At 40.1% G+C, this 27,669-nt stretch overlaps 5 protein-coding genes across 20 annotated transcripts in view; all 5 read left to right on the top strand.

The window, feature by feature from the left end:
* Positions 1 to 27,669, top strand: part of LOC130082924 (protocadherin gamma-C5-like) — an 89,293-nt gene that overhangs the window by 49,867 nt on the left and 11,757 nt on the right. For 2 of the 16 annotated variants that reach the window (XM_056247851.1, XM_056247846.1), the window contains exon 1: positions 7,949 to 10,414. The exons of the other annotated variants lie outside the window; for them this stretch is intronic. In XM_056247851.1, the coding sequence (XP_056103826.1) occupies positions 7,949 to 10,414 (2,466 nt within the window). Of the gene's footprint in view, positions 1 to 7,948; positions 10,415 to 27,669 lie in introns of those variants that run through there. 16 annotated transcript variants of the gene reach the window in all.
* LOC130082929 (protocadherin gamma-C5-like) lies at positions 438 to 3,158 on the top strand. Its single transcript, XM_056247869.1, has one exon. The coding sequence runs from the start codon at positions 699 to 701 to the stop codon at positions 3,156 to 3,158; it is 2,460 nt and encodes an 819-aa protein (XP_056103844.1). The 5' UTR covers positions 438 to 698.
* Positions 3,881 to 6,392, top strand: LOC130082928 (protocadherin gamma-C5). Its single transcript, XM_056247868.1, has one exon. The coding sequence runs from the start codon at positions 3,927 to 3,929 to the stop codon at positions 6,390 to 6,392; it is 2,466 nt and encodes an 821-aa protein (XP_056103843.1). The 5' UTR covers positions 3,881 to 3,926.
* Positions 11,177 to 23,884, top strand: LOC130082725 (uncharacterized). The gene is made up of 5 exons (XM_056247579.1): positions 11,177 to 13,863; positions 17,818 to 17,922; positions 18,709 to 18,876; positions 19,150 to 20,186; positions 21,362 to 23,884. The coding sequence occupies exons 1-5, from the start codon at positions 11,397 to 11,399 to the stop codon at positions 23,882 to 23,884; spliced, it is 6,300 nt and encodes a 2,099-aa protein (XP_056103554.1). The 5' UTR covers positions 11,177 to 11,396.
* LOC130082931 (protocadherin gamma-C5-like) lies at positions 24,841 to 27,494 on the top strand. The gene has a single exon (XM_056247871.1). It carries the CDS (start codon positions 25,040 to 25,042, stop codon positions 27,491 to 27,493), a length of 2,454 nt encoding a protein of 817 aa, XP_056103846.1. The 5' UTR covers positions 24,841 to 25,039; the 3' UTR covers position 27,494.

Below are 27,669 nucleotides of genomic sequence, written 5' to 3'. Positions count from 1 at the left end.
ATATGTAATAATATATGTGATTTATTTGATTATGTAAAAACACTAGTTATTCTAACCATTTTAGAACATAAATAGCACTGCATCTTAATCAAAACTATTGTATCTCAAAACTATTGTAGTAATAGTTTTAATTCAAAAACAATGTTATTTATGTATCTGTTTGTTTGTTTTGGATTATGAAAGCTGTAGTGATATTTTTAAGCGATTTTCCTATTCATTTTGAGCGTCCATATGCTTTTCTGCAGCGTCTCCTTAAAGAGTACTATACTGAAGAATACTGATTTTGCGATGTATTTCTTTCAAAATGTATCATGTTTTTAAAAGCGAGTAATGGGGGTGGGGGATCGTCGTTTCCATGTAAAGTGAGCTAAACAAGACCTGGATACTGCCTGTATGGGTGTTGCGCGTGGCTTTGCTCTGCCTCTTTAAGACTGATTCGTGTTGTGACTGGTGAGCCCTCGTCCAATAGTTGGACCGCACTGCACAAAGGGATCTACTCCCTCCCTCTGACATAATGCTGAAAACCATTACGCACAGACCTGAGACAAAATGCACTGCACTCGCTGCAATTTATTTAACAACGGAATATAGCCTGGAGTTCTATACATTTTAAAATGTCACATTATTTTTTTGACGGCTTACACGCGTAAGATGTATGTCAGGATACTGGTTTCAACGATCATTTATCGTGTTTGGAAATGAGGACTCAAATACAAAGGAGAATTTTGTTCTGGCGGGTGCTGTGGCTGTTGTGTTTCGCTGTTTTGTGGAGCGAGACAGACGCACAGCTTCGTTATACAATACCGGAGGAGCTGAAGGAGGGATCCATTGTTGGAAATGTAGCTAAAGATCTCGGTTTGGATGTATCTGAAATATCTAATCGTAAATTACGGATAGCATCTGAGTCTGGTAAGCAATATTTCAGTCTGAATTTGCGGAATGGCGAGCTGCTGGTTAATGAAGTAATAGACAGAGAAACCCTGTGCGGACAAAGCGCGAGCTGTGTGTTACCATTACAAGTCATAATCGAGGATCCACTCCAGTTTTATCGAGTCGAGGTGGACATTCAAGATATTAACGACAACTCACCAATATTCTTGTCGGAAATAAACACAATTGAGGTACCAGAGTCAACGTTAACTGGAGCGAGGTTTCGTTTGGAACCTGCTCAAGATCCTGACGTTGGAACGAACTCCTTGCGCACATACGCGCTTAATAAAAATGAACATTTTGTTATGCACATAAAAAACGAAAAAGACGGAACAAAAGTCCCAGAAATAGTTTTAGAGAAATTTGTAGATAGAGAAAAAAATGCTGTGCACCATCTCATTTTGACAGGTATTGATGGAGGTGATCCAGTGAGGTCAGGGACCACCCAGATTACTGTAAAAATTCTTGACGCAAATGATAATGCCCCAATATTTGAACACGACTTATATGAGGTTAAAGTAATGGAGAGCACAGTCCCGGGAACAATGATACTTACAGTAAAAGCTATTGACTTGGATGATGGTATAAACGGCGAGGTTGAGTATTCCTTTGCGGCACATACACCTGAAATAATTCAAAATGTGTTTGCTATTAATCCTGTGACAGGCGAATTAGTCGTTTCTAAGAATCTTGATTATGAAATCAGCACCTCATATAAAATTGACATACGCGCAAGAGACAAAGGGTCACTTGCAATGGAGGAACATTGTTCAGTCCAGGTGAATGTTTTAGATGTGAATGATAATGCACCTGAGATCACCATCACCTCCTCACCCAAACCTGTGCGAGAAGATGCGCCCGCTGGGACTATGGTAGCATTAATAAATGTTAAAGATTTAGATTCAGGCGTAAACGGAAACGTAACACTTAGCATGTCACCAGGCACCCCTTTTAAATTAAAGCCAACATTTTTAAACCATTACGCACTAGTGACAGAATCACAGTTAGATCGAGAACATTTTCCTAGATATGATATTGAGCTTAAAGCGTCAGACTCTGGATCACCTCCACTGGTATCTAGCAAACTCATTACAGTAAATATATTAGATGTCAATGATAATCCTCCTGTTTTCTCTGAACGCGTGTACTCGGTTTATATTAAAGAAAACAGTGCCCCGGGATCAATTTTAGCATCAGTGACAGCATCAGATCTGGATACGGGAGAAAATGCCAAAATTGTCTATTCAGTTCTCGACACTAATGCTCGAGACGTACCTGTCTCTTCATATGTATACATAAACTCAGAAAATGGTAGTATATTTAGCATGCACTCTTTTGACTATGAGAAAATTAAGGTCTTTCATATGATCGTGCTTGCCAAAGATCATGGCTCTCCATCTCTGAGCAGTAACGCCACTGTTCATGTGTTTATTCTGGACCGAAACGATAACGCTCCTGCTGTCATTTACCCATCCACATCCATGGGGTCTGTCCCGCATCAGAGGATGCCCCGTTCTGCTAAAGCAGGACATCTCGTCACTAAGGTAACAGCAGTGGACGCGGACTCGGGTCATAACGCCTGGCTCTTCTACAGGCTCGCGGAGGCGACGGACGCGTCACTGTTCAGTGTGAATTTACACACGGGAGAGGTGAGGACTAAACGCGCTGTTTCAGAGCAGGATGACTCCTCTCAGAGACTGATGATAGAGATAAAGGATAATGGAGAACCGATCCAGTCCACCACAATCACAGTGGATATACTGATAGAGGACGGGTTTCATGAACCCATTTCAGACTATAGAGAGAAAACTATCGAGCCCAACAAGAAAAGCGGCAAAATAACTTTATATTTGATCATCTCTTTAGGCACCGTGTCAATTCTATCTGTATTGACATTGTTCACGTTGATTGTGAAGTGCGTTAGAAGTAGCATCGGAAGTCCAAGCTGCTGTATCAGGCGAACTGATTCTGGATACAAGAACCCCAACAGAAACCTACAGATCCAGCTCAACACTGACGGGCCCATTAAGTATGTGGAGGTTCTGGGAGGAGACATGATGTCTCAGAGTCAGTCCTTTGGCTCCTATCTCTCTCCAATGTCAGAATTCAGTGATCTCACCCTCGTTAAGCCCAGCAGCACCACAAACTTTACAGACACGCTAAACGTGCTTGATGCGTCATTACCAGACAGCGCGTGGACGTTCGAGAGCCAACAGGTGAGCGCGTGAAATTTTGTTTATTTTGTATGTATTATATATAATAATAAATCACACACATATATATATATATATATATATATATATATATATATATGTGTGTGTGTGTGTGATTTATTTGATTATGTACAAACACTAGTTATTCTAACAATTTTAGAACATAAATAGCACTGTATCTAAATCAAAACTATTGTAGCAATAGTTTTAATTAAAAAACAATGCTATTTATATATTTGTTTGTTTGTTTTGGATTATGGAAGTTGTGGTATAGTGATATTTCTAAGCGATTTTCCTATTAATTTTGAGCGTCCATATGCTTTTCTGCAGCGTCTCCTTAAAGAGTACTATATTGAAGAATACTGATTTTGCAATGTATTTCTTTCCAAATGTATCCTGTTTTTAAAAACGAGTAAATAGGGGTGGGGGATCGTCGTTTCAATGTAAGTGAGCTAAACATGAACTGTATATTGTCTGTATGGGTATTGCGCGTGGCTTTGCTCTGCCTCTTTAAGACTGATTCGTGTTGTGACTGGTGAGCCCTCGTCCAATAGTGGGACCGCACTGCACAAAGGGATCTACTCCCTCCCTCTGACATAATGCTGAAAGCCATTACGCACAGACCTGAGACAAAATGCACTGCACTCGCTGCAATTTATTTAACAGAGGAATATAAACTGGAGTTCTATACATTTTAAAATGTCACATTATTTTTTTGACGGCTTACACGCGTAAGATGTATGTCAGGATACTGGTATCAGGGGTCATTTATCGTGTTTGGAAATGAGGACTCAAATACAAAGGAGAATTTTGTTCTGGCGGGCGCTGTGGCTGTTGTGTTTCGCTGTTTTGTGGAGCGAGACAGACGCACAGCTTCGTTATACAATACCGGAGGAGCTGAAGGAGGGATCCATTGTTGGAAATGTAGCTAAAGATCTCGGTTTGGATGTATCTGAAATATCTAATCGTAAATTACGGATAACATCTGAGTCTGGTAAGCAATATTTCAGTCTGAATTTGCGGAATGGCGAGCTGCTTGTTAATGAAGTAATAGACAGAGAAACCCTGTGCGGACAAAGCGCGAGCTGTGTGTTACCATTACAAGTCATAATCGAGGATCCACTCCAGTTTTATCGAGTCGAGGTGGACATTCAAGATATTAACGACAACTCACCAATATTCTTGTCGGAAATAAACACAATTGAGGTACCAGAGTTAACGTTAACTGGAGCGAGGTTTCGTTTGGAACCTGCTCAAGATCCTGACGTTGGAACGAACTCCTTGCGCACATACGCGCTTAATAAAAATGAACATTTTGTTATGCACATAAAAAACGAAAAAGACGGAACAAAAGTCCCAGAAATAGTTTTAGAGAGATCTGTAGATAGAGAGAAAAATTCTGTGCACCATCTCATTTTGACAGGTATTGATGGAGGTGATCCAGTGAGGTCAGGGACCACCCAGATTACTGTAAAAATTATCGATGCAAATGATAATGCTCCAATATTTGAACACGACTTATATGAGGTTAAAGTAATGGAGAGCACAGTCCCGGGTACAATGATACTTACTGTAAAAGCTATTGACTTGGATGATGGTATAAACGGCGAGGTTGAGTATTCCTTTGCGGCACATACACCTGAAATAATTCAAAATGTGTTTGCTATTAATCCTGTGACAGGCGAATTAGTCGTTTCCAAGAATCTTGATTATGAAATCAGCACCTCATATAAAATTGACATTCGCGCCAGAGACAAAGGAGCGCCTGTCATGGAGGGGCATTGTTCAGTCCAGGTGAATGTTTTAGATGTGAATGATAATGCACCTGAGATCACCATCACCTCCTCACCCAAACCTGTGCGAGAAGATGCGCCCGCTGGGACTATGGTAGCATTAATAAATGTTAAAGATTTGGATTCAGGCGTAAACGGAAACGTAACACTTAGCATGTCACCAGGCACCCCTTTTAAATTAAAGCCAACATTTTCGAACCATTACGCACTAGTGACAGATTCACAGTTAGATCGAGAACATTTTCCTAGATATGATATTGAGCTTAAAGCGTCAGACTCTGGATCACCTCCACTGGTATCTAGCAAACTCATTACAGTAAATATATTAGATGTCAATGATAATCCTCCTGTTTTCTCTGAACGCGTGTACTCGGTTTATATTAAAGAAAACAGTGCCCCGGGATCAATTTTAGCATCAGTGACAGCATCAGATCTGGATACGGGAGAAAATGCCAAAATTGTCTATTCAGTTCTCGACACTAATGCTCGAGACGTACCTGTCTCTTCATATGTATACATAAACTCAGAAAATGGTAGTATATTTAGCATGCACTCTTTTGACTATGAGAAAATTAAGGTCTTTCATATGATCGTGCTTGCCAAAGATCATGGCTCTCCATCTCTGAGCAGTAACGCCACTGTTCATGTGTTTATTCTGGACCGAAACGATAACGCTCCTGCTGTCATTTACCCGTCCACATCCATGGGGTCTGTCCCTCATCAGAGGATGCCCCGTTCTGCTAAAGCAGGACATCTCGTCACTAAAGTAACAGCAGTGGACGCGGACTCGGGTCATAACGCCTGGCTCTTCTACAGGCTCGCGGAGGCCACGGACGCGTCACTGTTCAGTGTGAATTTACACACGGGAGAGGTGAGGACTAAACGCGCTGTTTCAGAGCAGGATGACTCCTCTCAGAGACTGATGATAGAGATAAAGGATAATGGAGAACCGATCCAGTCCACCACAATCACAGTGGATATACTGATAGAGGACGGGTTGCATGAACCCATTTCAGACTATAGAGAGAAAACTATCGAGCCCAACAAGAAAAGCGGCAAAATCACTTTATATTTGATAATCTCTTTAGGCACCGTGTCAATTTTATCTGTATTGACATTGTTCACGTTGATTGTGAAGTGCTTTAGAAGTAACATCGGAGGTTCAAGCTGCTGTATCAGGCGAACTGATTCTGGATACAAGAACCCCAACAGAAACCTGCAGATCCAGCTCAACACTGACGGGCCCATTAAGTATGTGGAGGTTCTGGGAGGAGACATGATGTCTCAGAGTCAGTCCTTTGGCTCCTATCTCTCTCCAATGTCAGAATTCAGTGATCTCACCCTCGTTAAGCCCAGCAGCACCACAAACTTTACAGACACGCTAAACGTGCTTGATGCGTCATTACCAGACAGCGCGTGGACGTTCGAGAGCCAACAGGTGAGACAGAAAGTATAAAAACATAATCTGTATTGCAAATGTTAGCATTGACAGTACTGTCTGTTGTTTGGGTCAATTCAGGTCCTAACGTGTTTATATTTGTGAGTGGAACGTGTGCATATAATATGCCAATGATTTGCTATAATATGATGAAATTAGTGTGTTTTTAAGAGAGTGGAGGAGACGAAGACAGAAACTAGTATGTTTCAGCACCAAAATACCGGACAGCGACATTCATAATATGTTACTCACATCCATGCAAATGTGTGAATTATATCTATCTATCTATCTCTCTATCTCTCTCTCTATCTATCTATCTATCTATCTATCTATCTATCTATCTATCTATCTATCTATCTATCTAATATATCTATCTATCCATCTATCCATCTATCTATCCATCATTATCTGTTCTTAAAAATAGCTTAAAAGAAGTATAAGTCTGAGAACGATGTAGAATATACATTGATACATCTAAATTGAGTGGTTGTATTCAAGTCAAAATTATTATTTATTACTTAGCGACTGTCTGGTCGCTTATTTAAAGAAGACACTTGGGAGATTACTGTAGAAGTGAAAATAAAACATTTGAATGTAAAATTAAAATGAAAAAAATATCTTATGAAAATGTAGTGTAAAAATATATTTCATTTATATTTATATATATATATTTTTTTTTTTACAAAACATAGTTGAACTCTTAAACTGCAAGACAACCAAAGCCAAAAATCTGAACAAGTTGTGTTCCAAATTGTAGTTGATATCTCAAAAAATGAGCTTTCAGTAGATTTTGTTTGGGCGCAGTACCAAACTGTTCCACTAGATGATATTATTATGACTTTGAGTGATCTGATTCTGAGCTGTATATTTCCATAATTTTCATACAATTCACGAATTAGACATAGAAGTAGAGTAATATGGGCAGTTTGGCAGTAATTGATTTAAATTCAACATCGAACAAAAGCAAGATATGCGAAATGAATACAGATGTGCATTATAGCTCGCCACCCCATCACAAATGGAGAATCTAACGGTTCGTAATATTTAAAATCATTTTCAGGCCTGAACAAACAAAGGTTTCCACCAATCTTTCACGATTTTTTTTATGTGCATTGCTATTTTAGACGTCTCCTTACGAAATGAGTCATGCAAAATAATAATTTTTCTTCTGTAATTTCATTTGAATTGAAAATCAGACACCAAATATAAAAATTAGAGTTTGTAAGCTTTCAAGTGATATATAGTTTTTCAATATTACTTTAGGTTTAGACTATGATATAATTGTTTTAAATATATGATAGCAAACGTCCCACTGGTAGGACGGTGACAGTTGAGGGGGGAGACAGCGAGACATGAGAGAGCTCTGCACCAATCACGTAACAGAACGTACAAAGTGATCTACTATGTCCCCCTGTCAGAGGAGCAGAACAATGAAGAGAGCTAGAGGGAGGTAGCTTCACATGCTGCTATGAAGTCGATTACAACAAAACGGACACCTTCAGTGGATTGTATTACCACAAAATGAAGATCTTTTCTTGGTTAAATTGTTCATAATAGAGGAATATGTTAACGGAATGGGAAAATATATCGTGAAAATGAGACGCGGGAGGAATGGAGAACCGAAATGGGCAGCACTTTGGCTACTCGGTGTCTCTCTTTTGTGGAATACAGTCGGAGCTCTGACTCGCTATACTATACCAGAAGAACTACATGAGGGGTCAGTCATTGGAAATATCGCTAAAGATCTTGGTCTTGATGTCTCCGATATTGCAAATCGCAATTTACTGATAGCTTCTGAGAGCAGCAGACAGTATTTCAGCGTTGATTCAGAAAAGGGTGAGTTGGTCGTGAACAGCAGAATTAACAGAGAAAGTCTGTGCCCTCAAAGCGCTAGCTGCATTTTGCCATTACAGGTTATTATAGAAAATCCGTTACAATTGCATAGATTCGAGATAGAAATACAAGATATAAATGATAACGCACCGATTTTCCACACATCAGACGGTATTTTGGAAATAGCTGAATCCATCTCTCTGGGAGACCGATTTCCGCTTGAGAGTGCAGAGGATTTGGATGTAGGGATGAATAGTTTGAAATCTTATTCGCTAAGCAATAATGAATGTTTCCGATTAAATGTGAAAACGCTAGGGGATGGTAGGAAAGTACCAGAGCTTGTTGTTGCTAAACCACTGGATAGAGAGAAAAAATCTGTCTACAAACTAATTTTAACTGCTGTAGATGGCGGTGAGCCTGCCAAATCTGGGACTACTTCAATACATATCAATGTTTTGGATAGTAATGACAATGCTCCAAAATTTGACTTGCCAGCATACAAAGCATCCTTACGAGAAAGTGCTCCCGTTGGTTCGACTGTGTTAACTATAAAAGGCACGGATTTAGATGAAGGTGACAACGGCGAGATACAATATTTTTTAGGTGTACATACACCCGAACCTGTGAGAAAATGTTTTGCTTTGAAACCGGACACGGGGGAAATTACAGTAATAGGAAATATTGACTACGAATCTGCTAAATCATACAGATTTGACGTGAGTGCTAAAGACAAAGGGAATCCAGAACTAGTGGGTCATTCGTCGGTTCAAATAGACATAATGGATGAAAATGATAACCCTCCAGAGATTATTTTAACATCGTCACCCAGCCCTGTGCCTGAAAATGCCTCTGTCGGAACAGTTGTAGCTTTAATTAACGTAAATGATTTAGATTCTGATGTTAATGGCAGAGTAAACGTTAATATATCTCCCGGGGTTCCATTTACCTTGAAACCGTCCTTTGACAATCATTATTCACTGGTAACAGACTCCTCTTTAGATCGTGAAGTAATTTCAGAATATAACATAGAAATAGTAGCGACCGACTCTGGTGTACCACCATTAAATACGTTAAAGGCTGTAAATGTTAAAGTACTTGACGTGAATGACAACCATCCAGTATTCTCGCAGACCTCATATAATGTTTATATACAGGAAAACAATTTAGCAGGTGTTTCATTGTTTTCTGTATCTGCATCTGACATTGACCAAGATAAAAACGCTTTACTCACTTATTCAGTTTTGGATTTAAGTTCAAGCCAAGTGCCAGCATCATCTTATTTTTATATCAATTCTGAGAACGGAACTATTTACAGCATGAGCTCATTTGATTATGAGAAAATGAAACTCATCAGCATCGTAGTTCAAGCTAAAGATCATGGCTCTCCATCTCTGAGCAATAACGCCACTGTTCATGTGTTTATTCTGGACCGGAACGATAACGCACCAGCTGTCATTTACCCGTCCACATCCATGGGGTCTGTCCCTCATCAGAGGATGCCCCGTTCTGCTAAAGCAGGACATCTCGTCACTAAGGTAACAGCAGTGGACGCGGACTCGGGTCATAACGCCTGGCTCTTCTACAGGCTCGCGGAGGCCACGGACGCGTCACTGTTCAGTGTGAATTTACACACGGGAGAGGTGAGGACTAAACGCGCTGTTTCAGAGCAGGATGACTCCTCTCAGAGACTGATGATAGAGATAAAGGATAATGGAGAACCGATCCAGTCTACCACAGTCACAGTGGATATACTGATAGAGGACGGGTTTCATGAACCCATCTCAGACTATAAAGAGAAAACAGTCCAGCCCAACAAGAAAAGCGGCAAAATTACTTTATATCTGATCATCTCTTTAGCCGCTGTGTCTTTGTTGTGTCTGATGACGTTTTTCATCCTACTGGTGAAATGTGCGCGAGGCAGTAGAGGCGGCTCAAGCTGCTGTATCAGGCGAACTGATTCTGGATACAAGAACCCCAACAGAAACCTGCAGATCCAGCTCAACACTGACGGGCCCATTAAGTATGTGGAGGTTCTGGGAGGAGACATGATGTCTCAGAGTCAGTCCTTTGGCTCCTATCTCTCTCCAATGTCAGAATTCAGTGATCTCACCCTCGTTAAGCCCAGCAGCACCACAAACTTTACAGACACGCTAAACGTGCTTGATGCGTCATTACCAGACAGCGCGTGGACGTTCGAGAGTCAACAGGTGAGACAAATAAAAATGTTGCTACATTCAGAGCTGTCATTTGTATCTAAAAACAAATATGTCTCTAAAATCGTATTGTGTGTTTTGCGAGTTCATTATATATATATATATATATATATATGTGTATATATATATATATATATATATATATATATATATATGTATATATATATAAATAATTCTACCCCTATTCTGTTTGGAAAAAAGTCTACTGCGTATTTTAAGTGCGTATGCTTTGTGTGAGTTAAAGGGTGCTGAGAACAATTCATTGAGCACACTTCAGAACCGCAGCTGTGGACAGCGACACGATCATAACGTTGATAGTTTGCCCAAATAGAATACATTTTAACTGGTTGTTTTGAAATTCGTATTGACTTATATGACTGCAGGTAGTTAATTTGGAGATAACACTCGATTGAATTTAGCTTTATTTAGCTTTATTTAGCTTTATTTCTTTTTATTCAATGTCTTTTTTTTCGCAGCATCATTTTGTGGTTGCATGCAAGAAGACACTTTCCATATAAAAAGAGTAAAATTTGCTTCTAGTGTAAACATAACATCAAAATGGCATTGGTCACCATTTTACATGTAAAGACAATATTTTGTCCATTCGTATAAATGTAAGTACACCTTTATAGGTGTTTTCATTTTGTAACAATTCAGTTAACATCATTTCCAGGGGGAAATGAGCATGTTCGCCTTTAAGAGAGACTCTGTCCTCTATTGGACAGCAGCGCATTGAGCTCAGTGCCAATAAGGTGCGAGACTACACAAAGGGATCTACTCCCTCCCTTAGCAGGAAAGGGCTACAATGAGTGATATGAGCTGAAGGAGAATGCTCTCGCGGTTATGACGCTGATCACTACAATACCGACCCCTCGATTGAAATGGATTTGCGATCTTAATAAAAGAAGAAAATCTAGGTTTTTTTCTGGATATATCCGAAGCACTCATTGATGGAAAGGTTCAAAGCATCGTGGAAATGAGAAGCATCCGAGTGTGGAAACAGGCAGCGCGTTGGCTGTTTGTTTTCTCTCTGTTATGGAATACAATTGTAGCTCAAATTCGCTACACTATACCAGAGGAACTAAAAGAAGGGTCCGTTGTTGGAAACATTGCAAAGGACATTGGTCTGGACATTTCAGACATCGCTAATCGTAAGTTACGAATAGCCTCTGATTCTAATACGCAATATTTTAGTGTGGATACAAGGAATGGTGAGCTGATAGTCAATGGTAGAATAGACCGAGAGGCGCTCTGTGGACAAAGCGCCAGTTGTCTGATGCCGTTACAACTGGTTATAGAAAATCCATTGCAGTTATATCGTGTGAATATAGAGATACAAGATATAAATGACAATGCACCGAATTTTCATACAAATGATGACGTTTTGAAAATAGCTGAATCGGTAGCTGTGGGCGCAAAATTTCCATTTGAAAGTGCCGAGGATTTAGATGTTGGTAGCAATAGTCTCAAATCATATACTTTGAGTAATAACGCTTTTTTTCGTTTAAATGTGAAAACACTGGAAGACGGTAAGAAAGTACCAGAGTTAATAATTGATAAACCACTTGACCGAGAGAAACAGTCTGTACATAAGCTCATTTTAACAGCATTAGACGGTGGCGATCCTGCCAAATCTGGAACTATTATGATACAAGTAATCGTTCAAGATATTAATGACAATGAGCCAAAATTTGAACAATCGCAATATAAAGCATCTGTGCAGGAGAGTACGACATTTGATTCAAGCGTCTTAACTGTAAAAGCCACTGACTTAGATGAAGGTCTTAACGGCGAAATACAGTATTTTTTCGGTGCACATACACCAGATCACGTGAGAAACATTTTCAGTATCAATGTTGAAACCGGAGATATTACAGTGATTGGAAAACTAGATTACGAGTTAACAAAATTATACACGTTTGATGTCTGCGCTAAAGACAAAGGGAGCCCAGAACAGGAGGGCCGTTCTTCAGTGAGGCTGCACATCATTGATGAGAATGACAATATGCCCGAAATCATTTTGACATCTTTACCTAGCCCAGTGTCAGAGAATGCATCAGTCGGTACAGTTGTAGCTTTAATCAACGTAAAAGACTTAGATTCTGGTAATAACGGGAAAGTAAATCTTACCATCTCCTCTCGTTTTCCTTTTAAACTAAAACCAGCATTTGACAATCACTATTCTTTGGTAACTGACTCACTCTTGGACCGTGAAGCTAATGCAGAATATGACATAGAATTAGAAGCAACCGACTCTGGTGTACCATCTTTAAAATCTAGGAAAACTTTAAATGTAAAAATACTTGATGTGAATGACAACCCTCCCGTATTCTCACAGTCTTCGTACACAGTGTATATAAAGGAAAATAGCCCACCAGGTGCTTCATTGTTTTCAGTATCTGCGTCTGATATTGACCAAGATAAGAACGCAATACTGAGTTACTCAATTCTAGATTTAAGCTCAAATCCGATTCCAGCATCATCTTATTTTTATATCAACTCTGAGAACGGAACTATTTACAGCATGAGCTCATTTGATTATGAGAAAACAAAATTGTTCAGTGTTATAGTTCAAGCGAAAGATCATGGCTCTCCATCTCTGAGCAGAAACGCCACTGTTCATGTTTTCATTATGGACCATAACGATAACGCTCCTGCTGTCATTTACCCGTCCACATCCATGGGGTCTGTCCCTCATCAGAGGATGCCCCGTTCTGCTAAAGCAGGACATCTCGTCACTAAGGTAACAGCAGTGGACGCGGACTCGGGTCATAACGCCTGGCTCTTCTACAGGCTCGCGGAGGCCACGGACGCGTCACTGTTCAGTGTGAATTTACACACGGGAGAGGTGAGGACTAAACGCGCTGTTTCAGAGCAAGATGACTCCTCTCAGAGACTGATGATAGAGATAAAGGATAATGGAGAACCGATCCAGTCCACCACAGTAACAGTGGATATACTGATAGAGGACGGGTTTCATGAACCCATCTCAGACTATAGAGAGAAAACTATCGAGCCCAACAAGAAAAGCGGTAAAATTACTTTATACCTGATCATCTCTTTAGCCGCTGTGTCCTTGTTGTGTCTGATGACGTTTTTCATCCTACTGGTGAAATGTGCGCGAGGCAGTAGAGGCGGCTCAAGCTGCTGTATCAGGCGAACTGATTCTGGATACAAGAACCCCAACAGAAACCTGCAGATCCAGCTCAACACTGACGGTCCCATTAAGTATGTGGAGGTTCTGGGAGGAGACATGATGTCTCAGAGTCAGTCCTTTGGCTCCTATCTCTCTCCAATGTCAGAATTCAGTGATCTCACTCTCGTTAAGCCCAGCAGCACCACAAACTTTACAGACACGTTAAACGTGCTTGATGCGTCATTACCAGACAGCGCGTGGACGTTCGAGAGCCAACAGGTGAGACGCAGAATAATTAATTACCTCAGCATAAATAAATATTTTTATGTGATTATTTTATTATTCTAAACAGTCCATAAACACAATGTAAGATATACACATGATGGTGCACATACTTGATTGTGTATATGGGTGGGTGTGTGGTCTGGTACCCTACACTGTAAAAAAAAAAAAAAAAACGTTAAATTTACAGGAAAACCCTGGCAGCTGTGGTTAACAGAGTTTTCCTGTTAAAAATACGGTAGCAACGTTTTAGGTTTTACAGACTTTTAACTGTATATAATTTTACAGCAATAAACCGTATTTCATTATCTGATATAATGTTAATTTACTGACATTTTGAAGTATTAATATCTGTATTTTCCCATTGTAATACACTGACAGCCAACAATCACAGCAGTGATAAGAGTCAAATGGTCAACCAAAGCTCATCATAAGCAGCGCTTGCACAAGAAAGTTAATACTAATATATAGAAGCTGCACAGTGTCATTCACACAAACATTAAACACCATCATGGTAACATGTTGAAATTTAAAAAATGCAATAAGCATTAATTTAACAGCATTAAATGTAACATAAAACCCTAATGCACATAACTGATTAGAAAAAAACTAAGAAAATTATGAAGAAACAGTTATTTAAAAACAAAATACATCAAATGTGAAGTGTAACACGGGGAATTGAGGGAATGTCAATTTAAATTTTTTCACTGTAAATTATACAATGACTTGTTCTTTTTCACTTCCAAAAACTGTAAATTTAACGGTATTTTACAGTAAAATTACATTAAATGTACCATTATATATATCACAGTTATTTACCGTATATATAGTAAGGAAACTTTCTGTTAACCAATTAACAGTTTTTCACTGTAGCATTTTTACAGTCTTTTACCGTTAAAATCACAATAATTTTTTACAGTGTACATTATTGGGGCAACATGTCTCCACAAAGATGGCAATATCCGAAATCCTTGTGGGGACATTTTTTGTTCCCCATGAGAAAAACAGCTACTGCATGCATTTTGATGGCACACGGAAAAAAATTATTCCACATAATTTCTTGGCTCATTTAGGAACATTTTATTGATTTATTGAAAATTTTCCTCCTCTGACCCCCCCACCCCAAAATATTTTTTTTGTTGCCCAAGGGCAATGTTGTGCAACAATGGTAAAGAATCACAGAGAAAATTATTATTATACAATTCTCAGAGAGCAATACAAAAATCTTTTTTTTTTTCTCCAAAAATGTCAAGAAATACTTTAAGTAAAAAGGGAAAAACACTTGAAACTCATCGATCTATTTGATTTGATAGAGACATAGGTTTGTATCATGTAGTGTGTCGTCATATCATGTACTTTATGTATCCTAATCATCCCCATATAAACTGTATTGCCAAAAGTTTTGGGACACCCCTTCAAATCATTGAATTCAGGTGTTCCAATCACTTCCATGGCCACAGTTATATAAAATAAAGCAGCTACTGTAGGCATACAGACGATTCAACAAACATCTGTGAAAGAATGGTTCACTCTCAGGAGCTCAGTGAATTCAAGCATGGTACTGTGGTAGGTTGCCACCTATGAAATTTCCTCACTACTAAATATTCCACGGTCACTGTTAGTGGTATTATAACAAAGTGGAAGCAATTGGGAACAACAGCAACCCAGAGCGGGGTCAGCGCATGCTGAGGTGCACAGAAGTCGCCAACTTTCTGCAGTGTCAATAGCTACAGACCTCCAAACTTCATGTGGCCTTCAGATTATTTGAACACCAGTGCGTAGAAAGCATCATGGAATGGGTTTCCATGGCCGAGCACCTGCATCAACAAGTGCAATGCAAACCGTTGGATGCAGTGGTATAAAGCACGCCACCACTGGACTCTAGAGCAGTGGAGACGTGTTCTCTGTCTGGCGATCTCATGGACGAGTCTGGGTTTGGCGGTTGCCAGGAGAACGGTACTTGCCTGACTGCATTGTGACAAGTGCAAAGTTTTGTGGAGGGGGGATTATGGTGTGGGGTTGTTTTTCAGGGGTTGGGCTTGGCCCCTTAGGTGCAGTGAAAGGAACTCCTAATGCTTCAGCATACCAAGACATTTTAGACAATGTCATGCTCCCAACTTTGTGAGAACAGTTTGTAGATGGTTCCTTTCTGTTGGTGTCACTTTGGTGACTTTGGGTGTTCCTGCGTACCCAGGAACCCTGCATCTTCCCTTCTTGTAACACATTATTTGCCATTGTAAAGTATTGTTCAAAACATCCTTGAAAAGTACCCCTTATCGCACAACGTTGCCTTGAGGCAACAAAAAGAAAAACTGAATTTGTGAACATGCAAAATAAATAAAAAATGAATAAAACCTGCCAGAAGGCTTTTCTACACCTTCATACACACACACATATTTTTTATGTACAGTTAATGTCATTTTAAATAAGATCACTAAAGCACATAATCTTGCTTTCAACTCACAACATGTGCTCCTGTGACCATGTGCCAGAAAAGGACGTCCCACTTTCAAACGGTGCTTGATGGTGACTCCCAAACCTTATTGGACTGTTCTAATTGGTTGCAATCATTTAAAGAAAAATTTACTGAGCATAGGGCTTAAGAAAACATTCTGTTGCCTGAGGGCAACGCTATGCTGTAGAGGGTTATAATTCTTAAGTGATGTTTTTTTTAAACATGTCCATGAAAAGTCCCCATAAAACATGAAAACGCGCGCGGTGTGTGTGTGTGTGTGTGTGTGTGTGTGTGTGTGTGTGTGTGTGTGTGTGTGTGTGTGTGTGTGTGTGTGTGTGTGTGTGTGTGTGTGTGTGTGTGTGTGTGTGTGTGTGTGTGTGTGTGTGTGTGTGTGTGTGTGTGTGTGACGGCGGCCGCTGCGGGGCGGTTGGCACAAATATCGCTACCTGGTTTAATTGATCATAACCATTTTGGACAGAGGTCAGCATCAGTTAGAATTAAAAAATAGGATTTTTATTTTGTATTTAGAAAAAACGTAGAGGAAAAATGTAACATTTTAAGTTATTTATAAGTTTGATAAAACGTGACAGTCGGTAAAATAAAGTCACATTTTAAAACGATATGTGCATGTGCATGTCTCATAGTGGTACTGTTAAAATGAGTAATCTTGATCTATTAATGCCCGACGCATTTCTCTTTATGGGGATATAGAGCGCTGATACCCGTCATTGTAAGAATGTTGTGTATCGTCTCTCAGGCACAGTTCATATACCATATTTATGATATCGAAACAAACTCTCGGATATAATGGCGAATGTTTTGGACAGTGTGTTCAGCACTTTGGACTGGACAGCTCCCGTAACGATGTGATGCTGCACAGTTTTAGGTGCTACTTTATGCGTGCTGCTTTGGAAGACATAATTGCATCATTTATAAAAAATAAAAAAATAAAAATTCGCTGTAATAATTATTTAACACTTAATTTTAAGAACAACTAAATTGTTCTTGCTCTTCTCTGTTATGCTCATCTTGATACATTAGCAATTTATATTTTGCATATAACAACATTTGCCCATCTAGCTACGAAATAAGTCTGAGATAAGCTGCATTGCATATTTTAGCCCACAGTTATCCACTAGATGCCGTAGCACCACAAAGGGCTGGTTATGCCTTTAAGAAACAGCAGAGCATCTATTGGATGAGTGAGGGTTGAGCTCTGTACCAATCGTGCTTTAGACCATACAAAGGGATCTACTCCCTCCCCCAGCCAGAGGAGGAGTACAATGATGAGCTGTAGAGCGAGAGGAAACATGAGCGCTTTATGAGGCTGATCACCACAACGAAAATGCGTTGAGTAGATGTTTATTTGAAAATGGAGACCAGCATTCTGATTGTCTATGGATATAAGATAAAGATTTGTTGATGGGAATATCAAGCGCAACCGAGAAATGAGGCACAGGAGGATCAGAGGGTGGAAATGGGCAGCGCTTTGGCTGTTCGCTTTCTCTCTATTGTGGAATACAGTTGGAGCTCAGATTCGCTACACAATACCTGAAGAGTTAAAGGAAGGATCTATCGTTGGGAATATCGCAAAGGATCTTGGGTTTGACATCTCAGATATCGCCGAGCGTAAGTTACGGATAGCATCTGAATCAAATAGACAGTATTTCAGTGTGGATTCGGGGAAGGGTGATCTGGTAGTAAATGGCAGAATAGACAGAGAAACGCTCTGTGGACAAAGCGCCAGTTGTCTGATGCCACTGCAGATCGTTATTGAGAATCCATTACAGTTACATAAAGTTGAAATAGAAATACAAGATATAAATGACAATGCACCAAACTTCCACAATAAAAATGGCGAATTAAACATTTCTGAACTGACTGCTCCAGGCGCTCGATTTCCCCTTGAAATTGCCGAGGACCTCGATGTTGGCAGCAATAGCCTAAAGACTTATTCTCTAAGCAATAACAACTTCTTCCGTTTAAATTTAAAGACACTTAAAAACGGAAGGCAAATACCAGAGCTACTGCTTGATAAATCATTAGATAGAGAGAAACAGGCAGTTCACAAACTAATATTAACAGCTCTAGATGGCGGTAATCCGGTCAAATCTGGCACATCTTTATTGCAAATAATTGTTCAAGATTTTAATGATAACGAACCAATATTTGAAGTTGCTGCATACAAAGCACCTGTTCTAGAAAGCGCCGTTGTTGGTTCAAGTGTGATCAAAATAAAAGCAACAGATTTGGATGAAGGTCCTAATGGTGAAATACAGTATTCATTCTCTGCGCACACGCCTGAATTTATTAGAAATATTTTTAGTGTGAACGCTGAAACCGGCGAAATAACAGTAGCTGGAAATCTAGATTACGAGACTACCAAATCATATACGTTTGATGTCTGTGCTAAAGACAAAGGGAACCCACAGCTCGAGGGACAGTCATCGGTTCAGATAGATATCATAGATGAGAATGACAACCCTCCAGAGATTATATTAACATCTTTACCGAGCCCTGTGCCTGAAAATGCAACGGTGGGAACTGTGGTGGCTCTGATTACCGTCAAAGATTTGGACTCCGGTAATAACGGCAAAGTTGAGCTAATTGTCTCTGCGGATGTTCCATTTAAATTAAAGCCAGCTTTTGATAGCCATTATTCACTGATAACAGATTCTTTCTTAGATCGTGAGTTTCATTCTGAATATAATGTAGAAATACAGGCCATAGACTCTGGTGTTCCACCCTTAAAAACTGTTAAGACTGTAAATGTAAAGGTGCTTGATGTAAATGACAACCCTCCAGTATTCTCACAATCCTCATATAATGTTTACATAAACGAAAATAATCTGGCAGGTGTTTCATTGTTTTCTGTATCTGCGTTTGATATTGACCAAAATAAAAACGCTATACTCGCTTACTCGATTTTGGATTTAAGTTCAAGTCAAGTTCCAGCATTATCTTATTTTTATATCAATTCTGAGAACGGAACTATTTACAGCATGAGCTCATTTGATTATGAGAAAATTAAACTAATCAGTATCGTAGTTCAAGCTAAAGATCATGGCTCTCCATCTCTGAGCAGCAACGCCACTGTTCATGTGTTTATTTCGGATCGGAACGATAACGCACCAGCTGTCATTTACCCGTCCACATCCATGGGGTCTGTCCCTCATCAGAAGATGCCCCGTTCTGCTAAAACAGGACATCTCGTCACTAAGGTAACAGCAGTGGACGCGGACTCGGGTCATAACGCCTGGCTCTTCTACAGGCTCGCGGAGGCCACGGACGCGTCACTGTTCAGTGTGAAATTACACACGGGAGAGGTGAGGACTAAACGCGCTGTTTCAGAGCAGGATGACTCCTCTCAGAGACTGATGATAGAGATAAAGGATAATGGAGAACCGATCCAGTCTACCACAGTCACAGTGGATATACTGATAGAGGACGGGTTTCATGAACCCATCTCAGACTATAGAGAGAAAACAGTCCAGCCCAACAAGAAAAGCGGCAAAATTACATTATATCTGATCATCTCTTTGGCTTCTGTGTCCTTGTTGTGTCTGATGACGTTTTTCATCCTACTGGTGAAATGTGCGCGAGGCAGTAGAGGCGGCTCAAGCTGCTGTATCAGGCGAACTGATTCTGGATACAAGAACCCCAACAGAAACCTGCAGATCCAGCTCAACACTGACGGGCCCATTAAGTATGTGGAGGTTCTGGGAGGAGACATGATGTCTCAGAGTCAGTCCTTTGGCTCCTATCTCTCTCCAATGTCAGAATTCAGTGATCTCACCCTCGTTAAGCCCAGCAGCACCACAAACTTTACAGACACGCTAAACGTGCTTGATGCGTCATTACCAGACAGCGCGTGGACGTTCGAGAGCCAACAGGTGAGACGCAGAATAATTAATTACCTCAGCATAAATAATTTTTTATTCTTTATTCTTCCAAACAGTGCAAAAATATCATCTCAGATACTAACACTTTCAAAAGTGTGATGTGTGACACGCTTGATTGTGTGTGTGTGTGTGTGTGTGTGTGTGTGTGTGTTTTGAGGGAGGGAGGGGAGGGGGCTCAGAGATCGCTACTCTGGTTCATTTGAGCATCACCATTTTAACCACCAGTCCACCACTTGGACATGTTTAAGACATTTCTAAAGTTTGATAATGCGTTGCTGCCGGTAATCATATTTAAAACGATATATATGTGCATATTTTACAATATAATTTGCCTGTTTGAGTAGTTCACTTGAGTGTTTTAATATGTATTAATATATTTGGCCTTGAGCATCAACATTTCTAAACCCACAATTAAGCAACGCTATCATTAGGCTAACAGTTTTTAATAAATTAAACAATGTTAAATAACTTTTACAGACGCGCAGTTTCCATGTTTAGCAACTTGTTCGCTCCATATTTTATTATGTGGAAACGTCCAGAGATAATAAAGAAAGTTTTGACTGCGTTCAGCACTGTGGACTGGACAGCTCCCGTAACGATGTGACGTTGTAAAGTTTTAGAAGGCATTGTTGTATCATTCATAAAAAAAATACAACATTTGATAGAACACTGCATTTGTTCATCGTTGAAAATGTAAAAGAATACGTCAAAACTTTAAATACCACATTAAAAACATTTTCTATAATAATTATTTTTCACTGAATTTTACAAACATAATAATTACTCTTGCTCATTGGTTATTTTGACGTCGCTTTGTGTACAGAAAAAAATGCCTGTCTAAGTTGCTGAATCACTAGCCTGAGATAAGCTGGATTGCACATTTTAGCGCACAGTTCTCCGCTAGATGCCGTAGCACCACAGAAGTCTGGTTATGCATTTAAGAAACTATTGGATGAGTGAGGGTTGAGCTCTGTACCAATCACACTTTAAACCATACAAAGGGATCTACTCCCTCCCCCAGCCAGAGGAGGAGTACAATGATGAGCTGTAGAGCGAGAGGAAACATGAGCGCTTTATGAGGCTGATCACCACAACGAAGATGCGTTGAGTAGATGTTTATTTGAAAATGGAGACCAGCATTCTGATTTTCTATGGATATAAGATAAAGATTTGTTGATGGGAATATCAAGCGCAACAGAGAAATGAGGCACAGGAGGATCAGAGGGTGGAAATGGGCAGCGCTTTGGCTGTTCGCTTTCTCTCTATTGTGGAATACAGTTGGAGCTCAGATTCGCTACACAATACCTGAAGAGTTAAAGGAAGGATCTATCGTTGGGAATATCGCAAAGGATCTTGGGTTTGACATCTCAGATATCGCCGAGCGTAAGTTACGGATAGCATCTGAATCAAATAGACAGTATGTCAGTGTGGATTCGGGGAAGGGTGATCTGGTAGTAAATGGCAGAATAGACAGAGAAACGCTCTGTGGACAAAGCGCCAGTTGTCTAATGCCACTGCAGATCGTTATTGAGAATCCATTACAGATGCAAAGGGTAGAGATAGATATACAAGACATAAATGACAATACACCAAACTTTCATACTAAAGATGCCATATTAAAAATATCTGAACTGACTGCTCCAGGCGCTCGATTTACCCTTGAAAGTGCCGAGGACCTCGATGTTGGCAGCAATAGCCTAAAGTCCTATTCATTAAGCAATAACAATTTCTTCCGTTTAAATTTAAAGACACTTAAAAACGGAAGGCAAATACCAGAGCTAGTGCTTGATAAATCACTAGATAGAGAGAAACAGGCAGCTCACAAACTAATATTAACAGCTCTAGATGGCGGTAATCCGGTCAAATCTGGCACATCTTTACTGCAAATAATTGTTCAAGATTTTAATGACAACGAACCAAAATTTGAAGTTGCTGCATACAAAGCATCTGTTTTAGAAAGCGCCGTTGTTGGTTCAAGTGTGATCAAAATAAAAGCAACCGATTTGGATGAAGGTCCTAATGGTGAAATACAGTATTCATTCGGTGCGCACACGCCTGAACTTGTAAGAAATGTGTTTACCGTAAACGCTGAAACCGGTGAAATAACAGTCATTGGAAAACTAGATTACGAGACTAAAAAAACGTATACGTTTGATGTCTGTGCTAAAGACAAAGGGAATCCAGAGCTCGAGGGACAGTCATCGGTTCAGATAGATATTATAGATGAGAATGACAACCCTCCAGAGATTATATTAACATCTTTACCGAGCCCTGTGCCTGAAAATGCAACGGTGGGAACTGTGGTGGCTCTGATTACCGTCAAAGATTTGGACTCCGGTAATAATGGAAAAATTGAGCTAATTGTTTCTACGGATGTTCCATTTAAATTGAAACCCTCATTTGACAACTACTATTCCTTGATAACTGACTCATTTCTTGACCGTGAGGTTCATTCAGAGTATAATGTAGAAATACTGGCCATAGACTCTGGTGTCCCACCCTTAAAAACTGTGAAGACAGTAAATGTTAAAGTAATTGACGTGAATGACAACCCTCCAATATTTTCTCAGTCCTCGTTTAACGTTTACGTAAACGAAAATAATCTGGCAGGTGTTTCATTGTTTTCTGTGTCTGCATGTGATATTGACATAGACAAGAACGCTCTACTCACTTATTCAGTTTTGGATTTAAGTTCTAATCACGTTCCAGCATCATCTTTTTTCTATATTAATTCTGAGAACGGAACTATTTACAGCATGAGCTCATTTGATTATGAGAAAATTAAACTAATCAGTATCGTAGTTCAAGCTAAAGATCATGGCTCTCCATCTCTGAGCAGCAACGCCACTGTTCATTTGTTTATTCTGGACCGGAACGATAACGCACCAGCTGTCATTTACCCGTCCACATCCATGGGGTCTGTCCCTCATCAGAGGATGCCCCGTTCTGCTAAAGCAGGACATCTCGTCACTAAGGTAACAGCAGTGGACGCGGACTCGGGTCATAACGCCTGGCTCTTCTACAGGCTCGCGGAGGCCACGGACGCGTCACTGTTCAGTGTGAATTTACACACGGGAGAGGTGAGGACTAAACGCGCTGTTTCAGAGCAGGATGACTCCTCTCAGAGACTGATGATAGAGATAAAGGATAATGGAGAACCGATCCAGTCCACCACAGTAACAGTGGATATACTGATAGAGGACGGGTTTCATGAACCCATCTCAGACTATAGAGAGAAAACTATCGAGCCCAACAAGAAAACTGGTAAAATAACGTTATATCTGATCATCTCTTTGGCTTCTGTGTCCTTGTTGAGTCTGATGACGTTTTTCATCCTACTGGTGAAATGTGCGCGAGGCAGTAGAGGCGGCTCAAGCTGCTGTATCAGGCGAACTGATTCTGTATACAAGAACCCCAACAGAAACCTGCAGATCCAGCTCAACACTGACGGGCCCATTAAGTATGTGGAGGTTCTGGGAGGAGACATGATGTCTCAGAGTCAGTCCTTTGGCTCCTATCTCTCTCCAATGTCAGAATTCAGTGATCTCACCCTCGTTCAGCCCAGCAGCACCACAAACTTTACAGACACGCTAAACGTGCTTGATGCGTCATTACCAGACAGCGCGTGGACGTTCGAGAGCCAACAGGTGAGACGCGGAATAATTAATTACCTCCGCATCACTAGATAATTGTATGTTATTTATTCTTCGAAATATCTTCGATATAAAACACTTTCAATAATGTGATGTGTGACACGCTTGATTGTGTGTGTGTGTGTGTGTGTTGGGGTTGGGGGCTGGGGTTGCTTGGATCAGAGATCGCTACTCTGGTTTATTTGAGCATCACCATTTTAACCACCACTTGGACATTTTTAAGAGATTTATGAAGTTTGATAAAGCGTGACTACCGGTAAAAGGCAAATCGTATTTCAAATGATATGTTTCACAAAATATCAGTTGCCTATCTGAGTTCACTAGAGTGTTTAAATATGTATTATTCTATTTGGCTTTGAGCATTAATATTTCTAAAACCACGATTCAGCAACGCTATCATTTGCAGTTTTTTTTTTATAAAACAAAAAATGACAAATAACTTGTACTAACGCGCAGTTTCCATGTTTAGCAACTTTTTCGCTCTATATTTTATTATGTCAAAACGCCCAGAGGTAATAACGAAAGTTTTGACTGCGTTCAGCACTTGGGACTGGACAGCTCCCGTTACAATGTGACGTGGAGTAGTTTTAGAAGGCATTGTTGTATCATTCATTAAAAAAGAAAAGAAAAAGAAACGAAACTACAACATTTAATGCGACACTGTATTTGCTCACCATTGAAAAGGCAAAACTTCCAATACTATATGAATGTTTTTTTTACATATAACATTTTTTTTCCACTGAATCGTACTAACATATAAATTACTCTTGCTCATTGGTTATTTTAACGAAGCTTTGTGTACAGAAACATTTGCCTGTCTAAGTTGCTGAATCAGCCTGAGATAAGCTGGATTGCACATTTTACCGCACTGTTCTCCACTAGATGCCGTAAAACGACAGAGGGCTGGTTATGCCTTTAAAAACCACCAAGGCATCGATTGGATGAGTGAGGGTTGAGCTCTGTACCAATCGTGCTTTAGACCATACAAAGGGATCTACTCCCTCCCCCAGCCAGAGGAGGAGTACAATGATGAGCTGTAGAGCGAGAGGAAACATGAACGCTTTATGAGGCTGATCACCACAACGAAGATGCGTTGAGTAGATGTTTATTTGAAAATGGAGACCAGCATTCTGATTGTCTATGGATATAAGATAAAGATTTGTTGATGGGAATATCAAGCGCAACAGAGAAATGAGACACAGGAGGATCAGAGGGTGGAAATGGGCAGCGCTTTGGCTGTTCGCTTTCTCTCTATTGTGGAATACAGTTGGAGCTCAGATTCGCTACACAATACCTGAAGAGTTAAAGGAAGGATCTATCGTTGGGAATATCGCAAAGGATCTTGGGTTTGACATCTCAGATATCGCCGAGCGTAAGTTACGGATAGCATCTGAATCAAATAGACAGTATTTCAGTGTGGATTCGGGGAAGGGTGATCTGGTAGTAAATGGCAGAATAGACAGAGAAACGCTCTGTGGACAAAGCGCCAGTTGTCTGATGCCACTGCAGATCGTTATTGAGAATCCATTACAGTTACATAAAGTTGAAATAGAAATACAAGATATAAATGATAATGCACCAAACTTCCATACTAAAGAGGCCATATTAAAAATATATGAACTGACTGCTGCCGGCGCACGATTTACCCTTGAAAGTGCAGAGGACCTCGATGTTGGCAGCAATAGCCTAAAGACTTATTCAATTAGCAGTAACAATTTTTTCCGTCTTAATGTTAAAGTTTTAAAAGATGGAAGAATGGTACCTGAACTTGTGGTTGAAAAACCTTTAGATAGAGAAAAACAGTCTATACACAAACTAATATTAACAGCTCTAGATGGCGGCAATCCGGTCAAATCTGGCACATCTTTACTACAAATAATTGTGCAAGATATAAACGACAACGAACCAAAATTTGAAGTTGCTGCATACAAAGCATCTGTTTTAGAAAGCGCCGTTGTTGGTTCAAGTGTGATCAAAATAAAAGCAACCGATTTGGATGAAGGTCCTAATGGTGAAATACAGTATTCATTCGGTGCGCACACGCCTGAACTTGTAAGAAATGTGTTTACCGTAAACGCTGAAACCGGTGAAATAACAGTCATTGGAAATTTAGATTACGAGACTAAAAAAACGTATACGTTTGATGTCTGTGCTAAAGACAAAGGGAATCCAGAGCTCGAGGGACAGTCATCGGTTCAGATAGATATTATAGATGAGAATGACAACCCTCCAGAGATTATATTAACATCTTTACCGAGCCCTGTGCCTGAAAATGCAACGGTGGGAACTGTGGTGGCTCTGATTACCGTCAAAGACTTGGACTCCGGTAATAATGGAAAAATTGAGCTAATTATCTCTCCGGGAGTTCCCTTTAAAGTGAAACCCTCCTTCGATAACCACTATTCGTTGATAACTGACTCATTATTAGACCGTGAGGTTCATTCTGAATATAATGTAGAAATACTGGCCATAGACTCTGGTGTTCCACCATTAAAGACGTCAAAGGCTGTAAATGTAAAAGTACTTGACGTGAATGACAACCATCCAATGTTCTCACAGACCTCATATAATGTTTATATACAGGAAAATAACTTAGCAGGTGTTTCATTGTTTTCTGTATCTGCATCTGACATCGATCAAGATAAAAACGCTCTACTCACTTACTCAGTTTTGGATTTAAGTTCAAGTCAAGTTCCAGCATTATCTTATTTTTATATCAATTCTGAGAACGGAACTATTTACAGCATGAGCTCATTTGATTATGAGAAAATTAAACTAATCAGTATCGTAGTTCAGGCTAAAGATCATGGCTCTCCATCTCTGAGCAGCAACGCCACTGTTCATGTGTTTATTCTGGACCGGAACGATAACGCACCAGCTGTCATTTACCCGTCCACATCCATGGGGTCTGTCCCTCATCAGAGGATGCCCCGTTCTGCTAAAGCAGGACATCTCGTCACTAAGGTAACAGCAGTGGACGCGGACTCGGGTCATAACGCCTGGCTCTTCTACAGGCTCGCGGAGGCCACGGATGCGTCGCTGTTCAGTGTGAATTTACACACGGGAGAGGTGAGGACTAAACGCGCTGTTTCAGAGCAAGATGACTCCTCTCAGAGACTGATGATAGAGATAAAGGATAATGGAGAACCGATCCAGTCTACCACAGTCACAGTGGATATACTGATAGAGGACGGGTTTCATGAACCCATCTCAGACTATAGAGAGAAAACTATCGAGCCCAACAAGAAAAGCGGTAAAATTACTTTATACCTGATCATCTCTTTAGCCGCTGTGTCTTTGTTGTGTCTGATGACGTTTTTCATCCTACTGGTGAAATGTGCGCGAGGCAGTAGAGGCGGCTCAAGCTGCTGTATCAGGCGAACTGATTCTGGATACAAGAACCCCAACAGAAACCTGCAGATCCAGCTCAACACTGACGGGCCCATTAAGTATGTGGAGGTTCTGGGAGGAGACATGATGTCTCAGAGTCAGTCATTTGGCTCCTATCTCTCTCCGATGTCAGAATTCAGTGATCTCACCCTCGTTAAGCCCAGCAGCACCACAAACTTTACAGACACGCTAAACGTGCTTGATGCGTCATTACCAGACAGCGCGTGGACGTTCGAGAGCCAACAGGTGAGCTGAGCTGTCAGAAATCATAAAAAATAAATAAAATAAAAATACATACATACATATATGCAGTATATATATATATATATATATATATATATATATATATATATATATATATATATATATATATATATATATATATATATATATATATATATATACGTCCAGATATAAAACATCATGCTGAA

The sequence above is a fragment of the Rhinichthys klamathensis genome, unplaced genomic scaffold (assembly GCF_029890125.1).
Source record: "Rhinichthys klamathensis goyatoka isolate OS25496 unplaced genomic scaffold, OSU_Roscu_1.1 h1tg000050l_1, whole genome shotgun sequence".
Lineage (NCBI taxonomy): Eukaryota > Metazoa > Chordata > Actinopteri > Cypriniformes > Leuciscidae > Rhinichthys > Rhinichthys klamathensis.
This window is presented reverse-complemented; position numbering and strand designations above follow the sequence as displayed.